The sequence below is a fragment of the Lepus europaeus genome, chromosome 20 (genome assembly GCF_033115175.1).
Source record: "Lepus europaeus isolate LE1 chromosome 20, mLepTim1.pri, whole genome shotgun sequence".
Classification (NCBI taxonomy): Eukaryota; Metazoa; Chordata; class Mammalia; order Lagomorpha; family Leporidae; genus Lepus; species Lepus europaeus.
In genome coordinates this window covers 49,231,090-49,251,764 of record NC_084846.1, presented here as the reverse complement: position 1 = coordinate 49,251,764, position 20,675 = coordinate 49,231,090, and the positions used below count along the sequence as shown (strand labels likewise).

At 37.4% G+C, this 20,675-nt stretch overlaps 1 protein-coding gene across 2 annotated transcripts in view; it reads left to right on the top strand.

The window, feature by feature from the left end:
* GLCCI1 (glucocorticoid induced 1) overlaps positions 1-20,675 on the top strand; it is a 107,879-nt gene that overhangs the window by 67,064 nt on the left and 20,140 nt on the right. Inside the window, exons 4-5 of one of the 2 annotated variants that reach the window (XM_062178305.1) lie at positions 15,497-15,610; positions 20,230-20,382. In XM_062178305.1, coding sequence (XP_062034289.1) covers positions 15,497-15,610; positions 20,230-20,382 — 267 coding nt within the window. Of the gene's footprint in view, positions 1-15,493; positions 15,611-20,229; positions 20,383-20,675 lie in introns of both variants that reach the window. The other variant, XM_062178304.1, reaches the window with a different exon arrangement.

Below are 20,675 nucleotides of genomic sequence, written 5' to 3'. Positions count from 1 at the left end.
ATGTGTTGATCATTTATCTCCCCAATAAACCTCATTAATAGGATGAATTTTCTTAAATGGAACATTGTGGAGCAGTACAATGACATGATTGGAGATGTTTTTGTCTTTCAACCAGATGTGATTGCTAAGTATTACTGACATGGTCTCCTTTGTAAAGTTTCATCCTTTTTAAAGTAAAGCTTTAGTTTCAGTAAGAGTGGCCCTTCTGTTCTAGCAGTTTATTAACTTTTTATATTTTACAATATACTTATAGTAAGAGGAAAACTTTTTATGAACCTACTAGGTAACAGTCTGGAGATTTTTAAATTATCTCTTTGGAATCAAAGGAATTACCTGGTAAATTTAAAAAACATATTATTTATCCAGCAAACTCTCATGTTTAAATTAAATAGAACTGAAAATGTCTCATCAATTTTTTCTTCTTTTAAAAATTTAAGAGATCAAATAGGGACTTTTTAAAAAAGATTTATTTGTTTATTTGAAAGGCAGAGTTAGAGAAAAAGAGAGAAATCTTCCATCTTCTGGTTCATTCCCCAAATGATTACAATGGCTGGGGCAAGGCCAGACCAAAGCCAGGAGCCAGAAACTTTCTTCTGGGTTTCCCACACAGGTGGCAGGGGCCCAAGGACTTGGACCATCTGGATTGGAAGTGGAGTAGGCCGGAGCTCAAACCAGGACTTGTAAAGCATGCATGCCTGCCGGCCTTGAGGGCAGCAGCTTAATCCACCACACCACAATGCCAGCTCCTAATAAGAACAGTTTTTAAGGTTATGCAAACTGCTCATCAAAAATTACAGAAACTTACCAGTAGGTTAGTATACAGTTAGTTAAGTGCTCCATTAGATATTTGTTCTTTCTCTTTATTTTAGTTTCACAGATTATAATAGCTCCAACATTAAGAAAGATAGTTACTTGGTGAAGTGTTTGGGAACCTGAGCCATTACATAGTGTCTGATACTTATTTGTAGTTGAACATGAACAGTACTGCTTTCAGCAGCCTTGCTAAGTATAATAGTAAGAGGTTACAAATTAAGTATTAAAGAGTTGGGTTGGTATTAGCACTTTCATGTTGGGAAAAATACTTCATTTTTGTATAGTTCTTCATATGTAAAATGAATGTGATAAATCCTGGGAATCAAGTGGGTTTGTGAACATTAGTCTGTTGTTAAAATCCCTCTGTTGACAGTTATGCCTTATTAATAGTTATTTTATATGTGAGTTTTTGTGTGTGGAAGGGGTAGTGCTATGTTCTTGGATGAACAGGTTTATATGAGTCTGCCTATGCACATGGAGAGGTTAATGGGCTTGCTGGTAACTCTTGCATTCTGCATGTGTGCTATATTTGCACATATGTGTGCTCTCTCTGCATGTTTGTGCATTCTTGTGTCTTTTAATGTTAGCATAAGGTTGAATGGAAAGCAAGTAGTTCATCGGTGTTTGTCCATTGATACTTCAACAAAAAACAAGAAAAAATCCTTCTGCCTGCTTATAGAAAAAAAGAAATTTTAAATTTTTATTTTTAGAAGTTTGAAATTTTTGTCAAGGGATATTATATGTGGAATTTGTTTTTAACTTCAGTACAGAACCTTTCTTTTCAGAGACTTGATCTTTATAAGCATTAGTTTGTTATATATTCCCTGGTTTTTTTTTTTCATATATGCCCTTTTTCTATAAAAGACAACAACCTGAGATGTATGGCTACCCAAAGTATATTTTCAGAAAAAAATTATGTGGGTAAATCTTTAGTAGCTGGATTTTTTTGTGGAGGGGGAGGAGAAGTTATATTAATTTAGCTCTTGTCAATTTTTTCAATTTTTTATTTCCATGTGTCCTTACTTTTTTTTCTTTTTAAGATTTCATTATCTCCTTGTGAATTTTTAACCTGATTCTTCAGGCACTGGCCAGTGGTATTAGGAGAGCAGGCCCTGGAATTACACTGTCAAAAGTCAAACTTGTTTTACTACTTATCTGTGCAACTTACAGCAAACTTGTTAATCTTTCTGCCTCTTATTTACTCGCCTCTAAAATGGGGATAATAACAATACCTATTATTGTTGGCTTCTACTTTTGTGGAAAATAAGTTTTTTTTGTTTTGTTTTGTTTTGTTTTGTTTTTAATAGGCAGAGTGGACAGTGAGAGAGAGAGAGACAGAGAGAAAGGTCTTCCTTTGCCGTTGGTTCACCCTCCAGTGGCCCGCTGCAGCTGGCGCACCGCGCTGATCAGAAGCCAGGAGCCAGGTGCTTCTCCTGGTCTCCCATGGGGTGCAGGACCCAAGCAGCTGGGCCATCCTCTACTGCACTCCCGGGCCACAGCAGAGAGCTGGCCTGGAAGAGGGGCAACCGGGACAGAATCCAGCGCCCCTACGGGGACTAGAACCTGGTGTGCTGGCGCTGCAAGGTGGAGGATTAGCCTAGTGAGCCGTGGCGCCGGTAAAATAAGTTATTTTTATTATTGTTAGGTGTCTACTTTTGTTGAAAATAAATGAGATAATTCACATGAATCAAGTAGCAGAGTGCTTTTAGCATTGCTAGTACTTCATATGACTTAGACTAGTTTTAATGATGCTTTCCACACAATTATCAAAGTGGCCTACAAGTTACACTGAGTAATCATTAGAATATGTTGGAGCCCACATTGTGGCACAGCAGCACAAAGGCATCCTATATGAACTCCAGCTAGTGTCCTGTCTGTTCCACTTTGGATCTAGCTCCCTGGTAATACGCCTGGGAAGGCAGTGGACAATGTCTCAATCTCTTGGGCCTCTGCCACCTATGTGGGAGACCCAGGTCATATTTTAGGCTCCTAATTTTAACATCGCCCAGTCCTTGCCTTTATGGCCATTTGGGGAGTAAACCAACAGATAAGAGATCTCTCTTGGTATCTCCCTTTCCCTCTGTAACTCTCCCTTTCAAATAGATAAATAAATCACTAAAAAATATTGTTACTATGAACATACATCATCACCGTGTTTTCAGCATGTTAAATTGTAATTTACAGTTGTGTAGGCTGCACTTGACAAAGGATACATTTCTGTTAAAAGACTGTCTCTACACAAAAAGTGTGTTCTAATGTCTCAGTAATTGTTACAAATATCAACAAGTTGGTTTCACGGTTGTGTGTTTACAAAGATTTCTGTTTTTCTGAAGTTCCTTCTTTTCCATGAAAGGCAGAAAGTGTAGTTCTCAGCTTTCTTAACTTTTCAGCAGAATTCCCTCTTCTTTCATCGCTTTTTCCCGCTGGGTAACTCAGAGCCTAACTTTAGCTGTGGGCATGCATTTCTCTGTCCAGCCACAGAAGGAAGAGTTATGACATCCTTGGAGCCATCTGTTTCCTAAAGTGATTTGATGTTGAGGATATAAGCACTTCCCCCAGAAAATCTTCTGAAATTAATTCTACTACATTAAGATAAAAGAGTATCTCACCTTACCCCCAGCAATGATAGAGTTCAAATTGCTTCATGTCTTTGTCAGCATTTGGTTTTGTCATCTTTTAGATTTAGCCATTGTGATGGATGTTAATTTACATTTACCTGATAAGAATGATATTCAGCACCTTTTCTTATACATATTGGCCATTTGAATGTTCTCTTTTCCCAAGTGTCTGTTCACATCTTTAACCCAACCTTTAAATAGTCTTTTTCTTAATGTTTTGTGGGGATGTCTTTACATATTCTGGATATGAATCTTTTCTTAGATAGATGGGTCGTGTAGATCTTTTCCCAATGTTTTTCTGTCCTCTGGTATCTCTGCTTTGTATTTAAAAAGTGTATGTGTGAGTGGAAGGCTGGGGGACATAGCTGTTATTTTTGGTTCCTATTTAATAGGATTTTAGCTTTTAGGCACCATCTTCTAGATGAGTACTACCTTATATGGCACCTTAGAGTGGATTAGAAAAACACTCCCTCAGAGTGGGTACAGCCACATTAGTATAAGACTTCTTAAGGAGCAGGTATTATGGCATAGCTGGTAAAGCTGCCACTTAATGACATCCCATCTGGACACTGTTTCATGTCCTGGCTGCTCCACTTCTGATCCAGCTCACTGTTAATGGCCTGGGAAAAGCAGTGGAAGATGCCCAAGTGTTCGAGCTGCTGCCATCCATGTGGGAGACCTGAATTAATGTCCTGGCTCCTGACTTCAGCTTGACCCGCTGGCCGTTGCAGCCATCTTGGGAGTGAGCCAGCAGTTGGAAGATCTTTCTCTATCTTCTCTGTCCCTCTCTGCGTAACTATGACTCTCAGAATAAATAAATATTTTTTTAAGAAGATGAGACTTTTAAAATTTGTTTGAAAGAAAGAAACTTGAGTTTTATATTTTGAGAGACAGGAAGACAAGGATAGCTCCCATCTGACAGTTGACTTTACCAAATAGGTAAAACAATCAGAGCTGGGTTTGATTGTAGCGAGGAACCTAGGACTGAAGCTGAATCTCCCTCATGGGTGGCAGGAACCCAACAACTTCATCCTTCACCTGCTGCCCTACAATGTGTACATTAGCAGGAAGCCAGAATTGAAAGGAAGCTAGGACTCTGGCCCAGTCCCTTGGCTATGGGATACAGGCATCCTAACTTTTGTATGAACAGCTGTGTGAAGTGCCCACTTGTAGATTCTCAAATTTTAATTGATGTCATTTGTAATTCTAGAATTTAGACAATAATATAGACCAAAAATGATTCAGAATTCCCCACTCTACCACACATGCAACTTATAATTACATCCAGAAAATAAAGTACAAAATTAGCCAAATTGATTACAGCTCAAGGTCTGTCTGATTAACTTGGCCTGAACCATTGTCCACTTGTGATTGGCTGAAACTCAGTTACTTGTTACAAGGGTAAGTTACAGTCTGTTTACAAATCAAGTTAGGCTATTTATCATTCCCTTTGAGAAACCTTTAAACCATACTTAAAATATATGCCCAGGCAGCTTTAGGCCATACCATTCAGTTTAACAGTACTCAAACTGACCAACCCAGAATGGCAGCCCATGGTAAGTTATAAATGTTCAGTTTCTGTTGAATATAAATTACTTTACTTATACTTTAAACATTGCAGTTTTTCTTTTCAGATGATATTTTTTGTTACTTTGAGGGAACTGACCTCCAAAATTAATTCCATACTTGTGAGTAGGTTGTTTCTTAAAAGTTTGGTTATAAGTTAGATGTCTGACACCTGGGATTCCCCCCCCCCCCCCATCAAGACATTGTTCTGTGGAATCTTGGTTCTAAACCAGTAGTGGGGTAGAGTATAACCAGTATGCATAGCAATCTTTCTATATCTGATCCCACTTCAGAGGGATCTTCAGAGGACTTCTTCAGAGGTCTATCATAGGTTAACAGTGATGTGCTTCTCAATTTGTCCTACACTGGGTGTAAAAATGAGTTCCCATACACAGCAGACTCATAGAATGGCAGACGTCCTAAACAACACTCTGGCCTCAGAATCAGCCCTTAAGGCATTTGGATCTGGCTGAAGAGCCCATGAGAGTATTTTAGGCATGGAAAGCCAAGATACCATGGAAAAGAAAAAAAAAAGAAGAAGAAGAAGACCTAAATGAAATATCTCTGTGAGTGAGATCCCAGTGGAAAGAACGGGGCCATCAAAGAAGGAGGTACCTTTCTCTGAAGGGAGGAGAGAACTTCCACTTTGACTATGACCCTATCAGAATAAGATCAAAGTCAGCGAACTCTAAAGGCTTCCATAGCCCTGGCAACTCATGACTAGAGCCTAGGGAGATTACTGACGCCATGAACAGGAGTGTCAAATTGTTAAGTCAGCAACAGAAGTCACTGTGTACTTACGTCTCATGTGGGATCTGTCCTTAATGTGTTGTCCAATGTGAAGTGATGCTATAACTAGTACTGAAACAGTATTTTTACACTTTGTGTTTCTGCGTGGGTACAAACTGATGAGATCTTTACTAATTATATACTGAATCGATCTTCTGTATATAAAGATAATTGGAAATAAAAAAAAAACCTGGTGTTAATTGGAAATGGCATAGAAAATTAATTAATTTTTAAAAATATTATGTAGGATCTCTGTCTTTAATGTGCTGTACACTCTTATTTAAAGCTATAACTAGTACTCCAACAGTATTTTTTTTTTCACTTTGTGTTGCTATATGGGGGCAAACTGTTGAAATCGTTACCTAATATATACTAAACTGATCTTCTGTATATAAAAAGAATTGAAAATGATGTGATTGGAAGGGGAGAGGGAGCGGGAAAGGGGAGGGTTGTGGGTGGGAGGGAAGTTTTGGGAGGGGGAAGCCATTGTAACCCATAAGCTGTACTTTGGAAATTTATATTCATTAAATAAAAGTTTAATAAAAAAAATTACATTAAAAAAAAAATGAGTTCCCAGCTACCCTAACAGTTATACCTGGAGCTTGATGGAGTGGTGCCTGTAAGAAGGCTTAGCTGAGAACACCAGGTCTCTTGCTGTATGTAAAACAGCAATCAGTTTCCTGATTTGAGGCTAGTTCTTTTATTTTCTCCCTCTTCTGCTTCAAGTACCCCAGGATCCTTCTTTTCTTCCCACTTGCCACTTAGTCCTTAAGTTCAAATTTCTGATTTTCCTGGCCTACTGCGAGGTAGAAGACATTCAGAAAAATATTTCCCTCCTCTTCAGTCTCTGAGGCAAACAAACAAACAAAAGATCAACCAGTATTTTGAGGCTAAGAGTTTTGCTTTGTTTTGATTTGGTTTTAGATGTTAACAATAGTGAGAGAAAACAAACAGGACAAAAATAGCAAATAAATAAGGGTAGTATTTCCAAGAAATGTATTTATGATTTTTAGATTTAAGTGAGGCTGGTTCCTGATTTTCCTTCAATAATCCACAAATGTTTGAGCCTTTTCTTTAAGACTATTTACGATAATAATCTCTGTGCAATCAGCTTTTTATTTATTTATTTATTTATTTATTTATTTATTTTTTTGTGACCCAGGTTCCTGGGTTCCTTGACTTTTTAAAACATTGGATCTCCAATATACCTGGGACCCTTTCTGCTTAAAGAAGGCAATTCTCTCTTTTTCTCTCTATATTTTTCTTAAGAAGACTTTAGAATAGCTAATGACAATTTAAAAGCATAAAGTAAGCTTCATCTGTAGTTGTGCTTAAAAAATTCAGTTGTAACTTCGTTTTCCCTTTTTGAAAGGGAGGTTATGTTGCGCATTCCATCACATTTACTAGGCAGGAACCCACTGCAGCGCAGGCCAAAGCTGTTGTGTGATGCTGTGGGAATGGGCTTAGAGAAACTCTGCTAGGCAGAGGTTCAGAGCAATAGATAAAGCATGAGGAAAAATCACAACTTCCCTCTGCCCCTTCCTCCCAGGGACACTTTGGTGTTTGTTCTGCACTGGTGCTGGGCTTGGGGTGGACTGCTGGCTTCAGATAGCACTTGGGCCTCTTCCGTGTCAAAAGGTAAAGAGGAGGGAAATTCTAAGCAAAGGCTGAGGAAGGCGAGAGTATTTGTAGTTGCCATGTTCTTAAGGAGAGCTGCCACTCTGCTGAAGGTGGTATAAACAGCACAGGAGCTTCCTGTGTTCTGAAGCACAGGAGGACTTTATGTACTATCCCAACTCTGTGTCTAGGAAGATGGTCTACCCTTTCATCCCAGTTCCTACTGAACTGTAATCAGGAGCATAACTATGTTATGTTCCAAAACTGAATAGTGTTGTGTGAAATTCTGTAAGGTTCTGTTGTTTAAAATGATATTCCAAACATGTAAGGTATGTAATGATAGGTGCTTTTTTGTGTTGGGGAAGGTGGGGGTTAAATATGCTTACACATTTTTTTCTGGCTTATTGATGTGCCAGAGGCCTTGCCAAACAGATTAAGATTTAACAGTTTTTAGACTATTTGTGTTTATTTTTAAAGATTATTTTAAAAGTGAATGAGCACAAATTACCTTGATTAATCTCTAGGCATCCTAGGCTCTTATTTATAAGCAATTGCCAATTCTGAAACACCACAAAGCATCATTAATATTCAGAAAACACTTAATTTTATACCTCAGTCCTAATTAAATAACTTGTACAATTTGAAATCCTATTTATTTTTTATCATAGAGAATAATATGTCTTGATTTATAATCATTATGTAATAATTTTGATTCCTTTTTTCATGAAAATTAATGTTCTCTAGAAGAAAATTATATCAACAGAGAGCAGGGAACACAAATATTAACATAACCTTATTTGTATATCTTTTGCAAGGACATTGGATGAGCATTCCATAATCTAAAAAGAGCTTTAAAAACCTGATGGCATTGAGAGATCTTAATAAAAAAAAAGATGATATAAATTAACCTTTGATGTTTTATTTCCTTCCATATCATTTCTCTTCTCATGTTTGCCACAGGTAAAAATTAGTTTTCCCATCAACCTATATATGCAAGATCTTCACAAAGTTCATAACAAATGTGTATTATGAAAAAATTGTATACATTTCAAAATTTTTCACTGAAAGAAACTTTCTTTTAATTCTATTTTCCCATAAACTTTTGGAAATACTCTTATATTACGAAATTATCTAAATAGTTACCTTGAATGGGGTAATAAAATAAAAAATACAATGGGGTGTAGTATTGTTTGCCCCATGTTTAAGACAATGGTGACAAACGTATCCCATGTCTAAGTGCCTGGGTTTGTTCCTGACCCCAGTTCTTAATAATGCAGACTCTGGAAAGCAGCAGTGATGGCTGAAGTGATTGTGTTCCTGCTCCCTACAAGAGAAACCTGAGTTAAAGCCCTGGTTGCTAACTTCAGCCTCAGCCAGGGGAGCCATTAGGAGATATTTGCAGAGCCAAACAACAGATGGGTGTTCTCTCTCTCTCTCTCTCCCCCCCTCCACCTCTCAAATGAATAAATAATTTTTAATAAAAAGCACAGTAGGCCAGTGGTTGTTGTGGCATAACAAATTAAGCACTGTTTGAAATGCCAACATCCCAGCTACTCTGCTTCCTAATCAACTTCCTGCTAATGCACCTAGGAAGTAATAGATGATGGCTCATGTACTTGAGTTCCTGCTACCCATGTGGCAGGATGGAGTTTGTGGTTCCTTCAGCCTGGTCTAGCCTCAGCTATTGCATTCATTTGAGAAGTGAACCAGTAGACAGACGACCTCCAGCACACCTGCTCCCCGCTACCCAAGCCACCTCTCTGCCTTTGAAATAAATTAATTAGTAAATCTTTTTTTTTTTTTAAAGCATATAGACAATAACTATAAAAGCCTGTAAATGCTCAAGGGGAAAGAGTACAAAGGTATTTCAAAGAGTTTGAAAATTTGGAATTGAATGATGTTTATTGTAGTGCAAAAAACCTTTTGAATTCTATGTGCAGTTTTTTTCATAATGTTTATTTTACGTGGACTTTTTGAAAACAGACCTCTTGTATACATGTATCTCAAAAATGTTTTGCATCAAAATAAACTTACCTTTTAATTCTGTTTTACCACAGACTTTTTGAAGTATCCTCATAATTGTATTTTTGCCAGTCTCTCTAAGAAAATCAATACATTTTTCAAATTTCACTTTATCCTTTGCTTATACATAGATAGCATAAAACTAGGATCACTGTAGGTATTCAGAGAATACTGATTGATTTATGTTGTCATCTTTCCCAAAAGGAAAATAATACTGATATTAAATGACTTCCCCAAATGGCTTGAGATTCCCTTTAACATGCACAGGAATTTTTCTGTTCTTGGTATGATACACTTAAAGCAGATTGGATAGCACTTAAAATATGTAAAAGCTTAATAAATTCCGGATCATATTGTAATGATGCCTTTTCTGTTGAACCTGAGAGTGTGACTCTTCAATTTAGGAGAAATATACCCTATGTTACATTTGTTTTTTTGAAGTCATATGACTGAAGAGTAATATATGGTAAGATGTTAAATACTGATAAGTTATTGATAATAAATAATTTCAGGACTCCTTAATTACCATGAAGTTTATAACTTTTTAAAATCTTAAGTTGTACAAGTTTCATATATTTCATATATATATAGATTTAGGATCATAGTGGCACTTTCCCCCTTCCCTCCCTGTCACCCACACTCCAACCATTTCGCCTCCTCCCTCTTGCATCCCCACTCTTAATTTTTGCATAGATCCATTTTCAGTATACTTAATGATCACATAGCTAACCCTACTCTAAGTAAAAGATTTCAGCAAATAGTATGAAGAGAAAAAAATAAACACTATTCCTCAACTGAATAGACAAAGGCTCTAAACAATCATTGAATCTCAAAGTGTCTATTTCACTCCAATACATTACCTTTCAGGTACTCCAGTAGTAACTGTGGATCAGGGAAAACATATGATCTCTGTCTTTTTGGGACTGGCTTATTTCACTAAGTATAATGGTTTCCAGTTGTGTCCATCTTGTTGCAAAAGACAGTATTTCATTTTTTTTTTAACAGCTTAGTAGTATACTATAGTGTATATATACCATTTTTTGTTTATCCAGTCAACAGTTGATGGACATCTGGGTTGATTCCATATCTTGGCTGTTGTGAATTGAACTGTAATGAACATGAGATACAGATAATTCTTTGATATATTGATTTCTTTTGGTTTGGGTAAATCCCCAAGAGTGGGTGGCTCGGTCTTATGGTATTCAGATTTCTGAGGTATCTCCATACTGTCTTCCACAATGGCTTCACCAGTTTATATTCACATAAACAATGGAACAGGGTACCTTTTTCCTCACATCCTCACCAGCATTTGTCATTTGTTGATTTCTGCATGAGAGCCATTCTAACTGGAATAAGGTGAAACCTCATTGTGATTTTATTTGCATTTCCCTGATAACCTAGTGATCTTGAGCATTTTCTCAAGTGTCTATTGGCCACTTGAATTTCCTCTCTTGAAAAATGCTTGTTCAAATCATTTGCCCATTTTATAACCGGATTATTTATTTTGTTGGTGTTGAATTTCTTGAGCTTTGTATAGATTGTGGATCTTAACCCTTTATCATTTGTATAGTTTACAGATAATTTCTCCCATTCTGTCAGTTGCCTCTTCACTTTGCTGAGTACTTCTTTTGCAGTGCAGACACTTCTCAGGTTGATGTAATTCCATTTTTCAGTTTTGGCTCTGATTGCCTGTACTTCTCTGATCTTTGCGAGGAAGTTAGACTTTGCCTATGACAATATTTTCAGAATTTCTCCAGTGTTCTCTAGTAATTTGATGGCATCAGATTGTAAATTCAGATCTTTGATCTATTTTAAGTGGATTTTTATGTAAGATGTAAGGTAGGGCTCTAGTTCATACTTCTGCATGAGGAGCTCCAGTTTCCCCAGCACCATTTGTTAAAGAGACTTTCCATGTTCCAGGGTTTGATTTTTGCTACATTGTCAAAGATAAGTTGATTGTAAATGCATGGATTGATTTTTGGACTTTCTATTCTGTTCCATTGGTCTACAAGTCTATTTTTTGGCCAGTACCAGGCTGCTTTGATTATAACTGCCCTGTAGTATGTCTTGAAATCAGGTGTTGTGATGCCTGATGTATATAGTGTTAACTCTTGTTTCCTTGCTGATTTTCTGTTTGGTTGATCTGTCCATTGCTGAAAGTGGGGTATTGAAGTCCCCCATTACTATTGGAGTCTATGTCTCCCTTTAGTTCCATTGACATTTCTTTTAAATAGCCAGGCACACTATAAGTGGGTGTATATAGTCATATATTCCTGTTGAATTGATCCCTTAATCCATTACATAGTGCCCTTTTCATCTGTTTTACCAGTTTTTATTATTAAAGTCTATTTTGTCTGATATTAGGATGGCAACACCAGCTCTTTTTTGTTTTCCATTAGCATGGATTATCTTTTTCCATCCTTTTACTTTCAGTCTTCACATTTCTTTGTTGATGGGATGTGTTTCTTGTAGGCAGTGAAAAGATGGGTCTTGGGCCAGTGCTGTGGGACAGCAGGGTTAAAGCCTTGGCCTGAAGTGCTGGCATCCCATCTGGTTAGTTCTAGTCCCAGCTGCTCCTCTTCCAATCCAGCTCTCTGCTATGGCCTGGGATAGCAGTAGAAGATGACTGAAGTCCTTGGGCCCCTGCATCTGTGTGGGAGATCCGGAGGAAGCTCCTGGGTCCTGGCTTCGGATCGGCACAGGTCTGGCTGTTACAGCCATCTAGGGAGTGAACCAGCGGATGGAAGACCTCTCTCTCTTTCTCTCTGTCTCTGTCTCTGTCTCTACCTCTCTCTGTAATTCTCTTTCAAATAAATAAAATGAATCTTTAAAAAGAAAGAAAGAAAAGATGGGTTTTGTTTTTTTAATCCATTCAGCCAGTCTGTGTCTTTTAACTGGAGAGTTGAGGCCATTTACATTCAAGGTGACTATTGATAAGTAACAACTTGGCCCTGCCATTTTTCCATAAATACTCCTGTTGTTTACTTTGGATTTCTTCTGTACTTTTACTGGAGGTTTTTCTGCCTTCTTGTTCTTTCATAATGATTGCTGTCTTTTTGTGTTTCTGTGTATAACGCGTCCTTAAGCATCTTTTGTAAGGCTGGACAAGTGGTGACAAATTCTTTCAATTTCTGTTTGTTATAAAAGGTCTTAATTTCACCTTCATTCACAAATGAGAGTTTTGCAGGGTACAGCATTCTGGTTTGACAGTTTTTTTTCTTTTAAGACTGGATTGTATCTTGCCATTCCCTCTATCCTGTAGGGTTTCTGATGAGAAGTCAGCTGTGAGTCTAATTGGAGACCCTCTGAAAGTAATCTGTCCTTTCTCTTATGCATATTTTAGAATCTTTTCTTTGTTTTACTGTGGAAAGTTTGACTACAATATGTTGTGGTGAAGATCTTTTCTTGTCACGTCTGTTTGGAGTTCTCTGTGCATCCTCTACTTGGACATCCCTTTCTTTCTCCAAATTGGGGAGAAAGGCCTTCTAGTCCATTCTCTCTTCCCACTTCTTCAGGAACTCCTAAGACCTGTATATTGGTTAATTTGAAAGTATCCCATAAATCTCCAATAGTGTTTTTACATGTTCTAATTTTCTCTCTCTTTTTTTTTTTTTTTTTTTTTTGGTCTGACTATAAGATTTCCAAAGATTTGTCTTCTAGTTCTAGTTTTTTCTGCCTCACCAAGTCTCCTGTTAAGGCTTTCCACTGCATTTTTTATTTGACCTATTGAATTCTTCATTTCAAATATTTCATTTTGATTTCTCTTTCAAATCTCAGTTTCATGGGAAAAAATTTCATTTATGTTATGCATGGATTTCTTTAGTTCATGGATTTGCTTTTGAGTTATTATTAGTTTTTTGAATTCTGTTTCCAGTATTTCCTCAATTTCTTCATCTTCGCATTCTATTATTGAAATGTTGTTGTGTTTCTTTGGGGGGAGGGGTCGTGGTATCTTCCTTATTCTTATTTCTTGTATTTTTGCATTTGTTTTTAAGCATCTGATGAGTTGGTTTTGTTTTTTTCCTCTGATGGCTTTTACCTTTGAGCTACTATTGTGGCTTAGTGGAATGTCTGCACTTTCAGTGAATACCAAGAGGCGTGTGATGGGTGTGGCCAGGGACCTCTGGTCAGTGCGCCAAGGTGGGGCAAATATCCAGGGTAGCACCCAAGTTGGGAGTAGTAGATTTCATCACGCAGCTACACCCCACACCTTCTCATGAAACCACTGAGTCCCCAGGGTCTCAGCACACAAGACTCCCATAGACTCTGGGTCCAGAGTTTCTCTCTACTTTACCAGCCTGTCCAGTCAACAGAGAGGCAGATGTTCTCTGAGACAATTCTGCCTACATGTCTTGATCCTGCAGGCTGGGGGCTCCTCACTGTCTCACCTCCTAGCCAGGATCAAAGTTAGTGGGGACTGCAAATTGTTCCCTCTTCTAGAATCTCTGGATCACTTGTGTACACAAGAGGCACTGGTCAAGTTTGTTCCCTGCTGCCAGTAGTGCCTGGAAGGCATACTATCTCAGTCAGTTAGTGCACACACAAAGTTTTCTGCATCTGCCACCCAAACCCAAAATGGTGCCCACCCTTTCTTAGCTGGGTAGCAGGTGCTATTGTGGGGAAGCTGGGAAGAGATAAACATGCCCCCTTTACTTCCCATTGTGTCCATGGGCAATGGTTAGCCCCCAGGGCTCTATTCCAGATTCATACCACATTCTCTGACTAACTCTATAACCACCAGCTCTATAACCATGCTGCAATCTGGTCTCACCTTTGTCTCCAAACTGCTGCCCATTCCGGCTCTCGGCTGCTACAGTTGTGTCTGTGTTCATGCTGCACATCCACATCCACCATACAGGCCAGGCCCACTCTGTTCTTATTCCTCTCATAGGATTTCCAATGCTGTGTTCATACATGTCCTACCCCTCTCTTTTTTTTTTTTTACTGTTTATCCTTGGCCTAGCATGGCAGTTCCATAACCTGCCATCTTGGAGTCTCAGAATCTGTAATTTTAAAGTGTTTAGTAATTGGTCAACCAGATTGATTTTGTTTCTGAAAGACAGAAGCTTAGAAAAGAATGTGGTTCCTATTTTAAGAGATCAGGTTTGGGGCTGGCGCCATGGCTCACTTGGTTAATCCTCTGCCTGCGGTGCCGGCATCCCATATGGCACCGGGTTCTAGTTCTGGTTGCTCCTCTTCCAGTCCAGCTCTCTTCTGTGGCCCAGAAAAGCAGTGGAGGATGGCCCAAGTGCTTGGGCTCCTGCACCTGGCTTTGGATCGGCATAGTGCTGTCCGTAGCGGCCATTTGGGAGGTGAACCAATGGAAGGAAGACCTTTCTCTCTGTCTCTCTCACTGTCTAACGCTACCTGTCAAATAAGTACAAAAAAAAAAAATCAGGTTTGGCTTTAATCAATAGGCATCTGAAATACTATTTTTTTCACCTTACAAAAAATGTCTAGAAAGGAAGATCTTATATTTACCAATAGCACAATATAAATTTGTAGAACTGAAGCACTTACAACATTTATTCTTAATTTTAAGTAGTATTCATCAGAAAAACTTGGAATGATAAATTATTGTGATGAATTATTAACTTTTTTGGAGGACCAGCATTGTAGCACAGTGGATTAAGCCACCACTGACCAACACCAGCATCTATGGTAGTGCTGGTTTGAGTCCCCTCTTCTGCTCTGATTCCCGTCCAGCTCCCCACCAATGTGCCTAGGAAGGCATTGGACAATGTCATAAGCACTTGGGCCCAGGCCACCCACATGGGAGGCCAGAATGGAGTTCCTGGCTCCTAGCCTCAGGTTGGCACAGATCTGCCTTTGAGGTCATTTTGGGAGTGACCTGTTGGATGAAAGATTCTCTGTCTCCCTCTTTCTCTGTTGCATCGCCTTTCAAATAAATAGATAAATAAATCTTTTTTTTAAAAGAAAGAAATATTCTTCTTGAAATATCTGAGAAAGGGATGTTCAGTTATCAATAACCTACAACTGAAGAAATAACTACAAAAATTGATATTCACTTTTGTTCTCCTCTTGCTTCTCCGTCCCTCTCCCCAAAGCAGATTGCCAAACTGAGGCAGCAGCTACAACGCAGTAAACAGAGCAGTCGTCACAGTAAGGAGAAAGATCGGCAGTCACCTCTTCATGGCAACCATATAACAATCAGTCACACTCAGGTAGGCTCACTTTTTTTGTCCAGATTTAAGTAATTCTTTTTAGTTCATTAAGGATAAATTTGTTGGTGAGGGCTTTGTGATGCAGTGAATTACGCTTTCTTTTGGGATGCCTGCATTCTATGTGGAACTGCCTGGGATTGAGTCTTGCCTCGGCTTCATATCTGGCTCCCTACTAATGTACCTTGGAAGGCAGTGGATAATGCCAAAGTACTTGGGTTACTACCATCCATGTGGGAGACCATCATGGAGTTTGTGGTTCCTGGTTTTTGCCTGACCCAACCCTGGTTGTTGCAAGTGTTTGGGGAATAAACCAGTGGATTTCCTCTGCCATGCTCTTCCCTTCCCCCTCCCCCCCTTCCCCCTCTCTTCTCTTCTCTTCTCTTCTCTTCTCTTCTCTTCTCTTCTCTTCTCTTCTCTTCTCTTCTCTTCTCTTCTCTCCTTCTCCCTTTCCCCCTCCCTGACAAATAAACAATTTTTTTTAGAAAAGGAAGAATTCATCATTTTAAGAATTTTAAAAAACTAAATCTTGAGCTCTACTAAATTACTGCTATTTGTTAAAATGTTTTAAGAAGTTTTAAAACCATATGTTTAACCTTCTTTTATTAACAAGCCCAACAGAGTTGCATGGTTCGATGCATGATGCTGGCCTGGGCTGAAATTATAGCTCATGCACTTATGGAGCAACCATGAGCATTATGTCATTTAATCTTTCAAGTAGTTTGTTAATTTGTCTCATACAAAGGGTTAGAGTTTTTGTTTTCCACTCAGAAGCATGTACTAACGTGTCCCATGGAACAAAATTTGGGAAATACTTCTCTAAACCAAATTCACTTACAAATATTGATGTAAGTCTTAGTAAGTCAAATATGGTGATGGAGAAGAAACCTAAGCAGTCTTATCAAGACAATCCAGTCATGTATTGTTTCTCAGAGATAAGGATGGCTCAACATTGGGACAGTTTAGTTCTTTGTATCAGAAAATCAGAATGGGAACAAAATCCTTTTATCTTCTAGATGCTGAATAACATTTGATAAAAACTCAGTATCCATTTGTGATTTTATAAAAAACTTTATTAAGCTGAAAATAGGATTCCTCCTACTGTGATTAATTGAAAGTATAGTGAGAACCCAATAAAGAAATGCTGACAGTCTTATTGTTAACAGAAAAATCATGTCACAGATGTCTATAATTACTGATATTGATTGGTTGTGAGATGTTCTAGATAGGCAGAAAGAAAAAGAAATGTCACTGCTTGCACATGACGTTGTTTATTTATAAAATCAAACAGAACCACCCTAGACTAGTAAAACTAATAATAGGATCACAAATATGAAAAGCATTGACAATACTAAATGTTGAGGATGTGAAACAACTAGATCAACTTACATGTTGCTGGTAAGGACACAGAATGTGATAGCCACTTTGATAGTTTGCCATTTTCTTCAGAAGTTAAACATTTGCATACCAGTCAACCCAGATTTTCCAGACTTTGGTATTTATCCACAAGAAATAAAAGAATATGTCCACAGATAAGATAAACTTGTTCAGGGACTTCAGAAAGTTTGTGGAAAAATGGAATTAAGATATAGTTATTTTGGTGTGAAAAAGTTTTGAAATCCACATGTAGTTTCTTCATTCACACATTTCCCATAAACTTTTTGAAGACCTCTCATATGCAAGAATTTTAAAATGTTTTTCACCAAAATAGCTAAGCTTTTAATTCTGTTTTCCAGGAATTTCTTTTAAAGTATTCCCTTCCAAGAATATGTTCGGAATCACTATTCCTATTAGTTTAAAAAAACAAACAAACAAAAACAAAAAAACAGCTACCCAAGAACTGCTGAATGGATAGACATTTCAAATAGACATACATTGTAATACTATTCAGCAGAAAAACAGGAGGGACTACTGATATGTAGGACAACCTGGTTGAGTCTCAAGAACATTGTGTTAACTGAAATAACTCAGAAGCTAAAGGCTATACACTACTATGTGATCCTTTATATTAAACTTCTGAAAAGGCAAAATGATAGGAATCATTGGCAGTAGAGATTGATTGCAGAAAAGCCCCAGGGAATTTCTTTGGATGACAAGAGGTTCTAAAAGTGACTGTATTGACAATTGAGTAACTGTGTATGCTTAATAGAGCTCAGTGAACTGCACACTCCAGATGGGATGATTTGATTGTATGCTGATTACACCTCATTAAAACTCTTTGAGATAAAGTTTTCAAATCTGACATTTGAAGTGACAATTCACGTCTTCCTTTTTCTCACTCTGATAGAATTAAGGTATTACTCTATTTCAAGTTCAATGTATTGCACTAGATGGATTGTATAGTTAACTTGAAGTTTACAGTGAAATATTTGGTTCATGGTTATACTCAAAAATAATTATCTTTGCAGTACACACTGAAACACAAAGGATACTTCAGAAAGTTTGTGGAAACTAGATTTTAAAAGATCAGTTTATTTTGGTATAAAAATACACTGAAATCCATATACAAGGTTTCTTCAAAAAGTTAATGGAATTGTGTACTATGAAAAACCTGTGCATCAATTTAAATAGTTCTGTACCAAAATAAACTTATCTTTTGATTCCACAAACTTTTTAAAGTACTCTCAGATATGTAGGTCAAATACAAAATCTATAATGTAGTTTAAATTACTTTAAGAACCAAAAAAATAAGGGGGGAGGGTATTTTTAAACTAGCTGATGATCTCCCGAGGGTTCATTGTACTATTTTGTCTAATCTATGATTACAATTTTCCGTAATAGAAAGGGGAAAATGAAATTTAACAAGATGATAAGATAAAATATAAACATACGGCCGATGCCGTGGCTCAACAGGCTAATCCTCCACCTAGCGGCACCGGCACACCGGGTTCTAGTCCCGGTTGGGGCGCCGGATTCTATCCCGGTTGCCCCTCTTCCAGGCCAGCTCTCTGCTATGGCCCTGGAGTGCAGTGGAGGATGGCCCAAGTGCTTGGGCCCTGCACCCGCATGGGAGACCAGGAGAAGCACCTGGCTCCTGCCTTCGGATCAGCGCGGTGCGCTGGCTGCAGCACGGCGGCCATTGGAGGGTGAACCAACGGCAAAGGAAGACCTTTCTCTCTGTCTCTCTCTCTCTCGCTGTCCACTCTGCCTGTCAAAAATAAAAAAAAAAAAAGTTTTAAAAAAAATATATATATAAACATACTTTAGCTACAACATGTTAGAAAGTGTAAGGAAAAAATATAAAATATATAATGCCTAGAACTAAACATGCAAACTATAAATCTTTGTGGAGATATGAGATAGAGACCTAAGTCTTAACGCATTCATGAGTTTGAAAAGACTCAATATTTTTCAAATAGCAACTTACCCCAAATTAATGTACAAATTGTGTTTAAGTTCCAGTGGAAGTTTAAAAGAAATTGTTTTAATTATTTACAAGATTATTATATAGAAAGGCAGTACTCATGAGTAGAAAAGAAAATCTGAAAAAACTTTCCCTACAAGATACAAAAATATACTATAAGATTATAGGAACTAAAATACAACCTTGTATAAAGGATTAGTCAGTAGCTCAAAGAAATCAAACACCGAATTGATACAGAAATGTTGAGGCAGTTGGAGTACTCTATCAGATAAAAATACTAAGCCTGTACTTTACACAATACACAAAAATAAATCACAAATTATAAGTTAGTATTTAAATATGAAAAAACATGAAAGTACTGAAAGGAAAATATTTGACACTAAAGAATCTTAAATATGTCATAGTTATAACTTCAGTGTGAAAGAAAGCTCATATGTCAGTAGCAATTGCACATTAATGCACAGCATTTCAAGACAGCAGCATTCAGTACAGGAGATATTGTTGTGCTGATCAGTGATTATCCATCCACCTCATTATTGATTCAGATATATAAGCTCTAATCTTTCAGTATAAGAGATTGCATTTTATTTTAATTTTTACTGTTAAACTTTATTTTTCTTTTTTCGTTCCTACTGTATAAGTTCCTTGAGCATCAAATTGCTCATTTTACAATTGTTGGTGTCCACCACTGCAGCTTTCAGATATGTTATTTTTGAAATTCCTGCAAAGGACTTTTGAAAACAACCTTAAGTTGTTCAGTAAGTGTTATTGAAATTAACACAGATGGTTGCTACATTAATAATCTGATAGATTTTCTTAAATGGTTGACAAAGTAGAGATTAAAAATATTAGCAGGTAATTGTCACTTTGGAAACAAAGATAAACACAGAACTGCACTGTGAAGTCATATGATATGCTTAACTTAATTGATCTCAATTATACTTCTCTGGTGAAACAGAGAAAAATAAAATTTAAACTGTGCAAAAGGTTTGTATGCCATTCTATTAAACAGATGTAGGCATTGTAGAATTATACCTTAACACTTATATAAAAGGATTTTTAAGATTGTTTTGACTCTATGTAATCTTTACCTATTTCAAAACTTAAATTTCTTTCTGTTTGGGTATCACTTATTATAGTGGAAATGTAAAAAATAACTCTGTTCGTTGGGTTTCAGTTTTCAGATTTACCATGCCCTTTAGTTCTTGATTTCTTTGACCACAAATGACTTGACTCTATTTTGAATTCTGTCTCATAGGCTACTGGATCAAGGTCAGTCCCCATGCCACTGTCAAGTATATCAGTGCCAAAATCATCTATTTCACGTGTGCCCTGCAATGTAGAAGGAATAAGTCCTGAATTAGAAAAGGTATTCATTAAAGAGAATAATGGGAAGGAGGAATTGTCTAAGGTAAGGTCATATGAGTTGTTGGAATCTTTTTTTCTTTAACATTGCAAGAAGTCTCAAAAAATATTCCTTTTAGATAACAGCTTTATTGAGATATAATTCATATACCATACCATATACCTCTTTGATGCATAATTAAGTGGTTTTTAGCATTTACACAGATGTATAGTCATCACCATAATCAATTTCATAGTATTTTTGACACCCCAGATAAGAAATTTCTAGCCTCTGGCATTCATCTGACATTTCTAACACTTCTAGCACTAGGCAACCACTAATCTACTCTTTGTCTATGG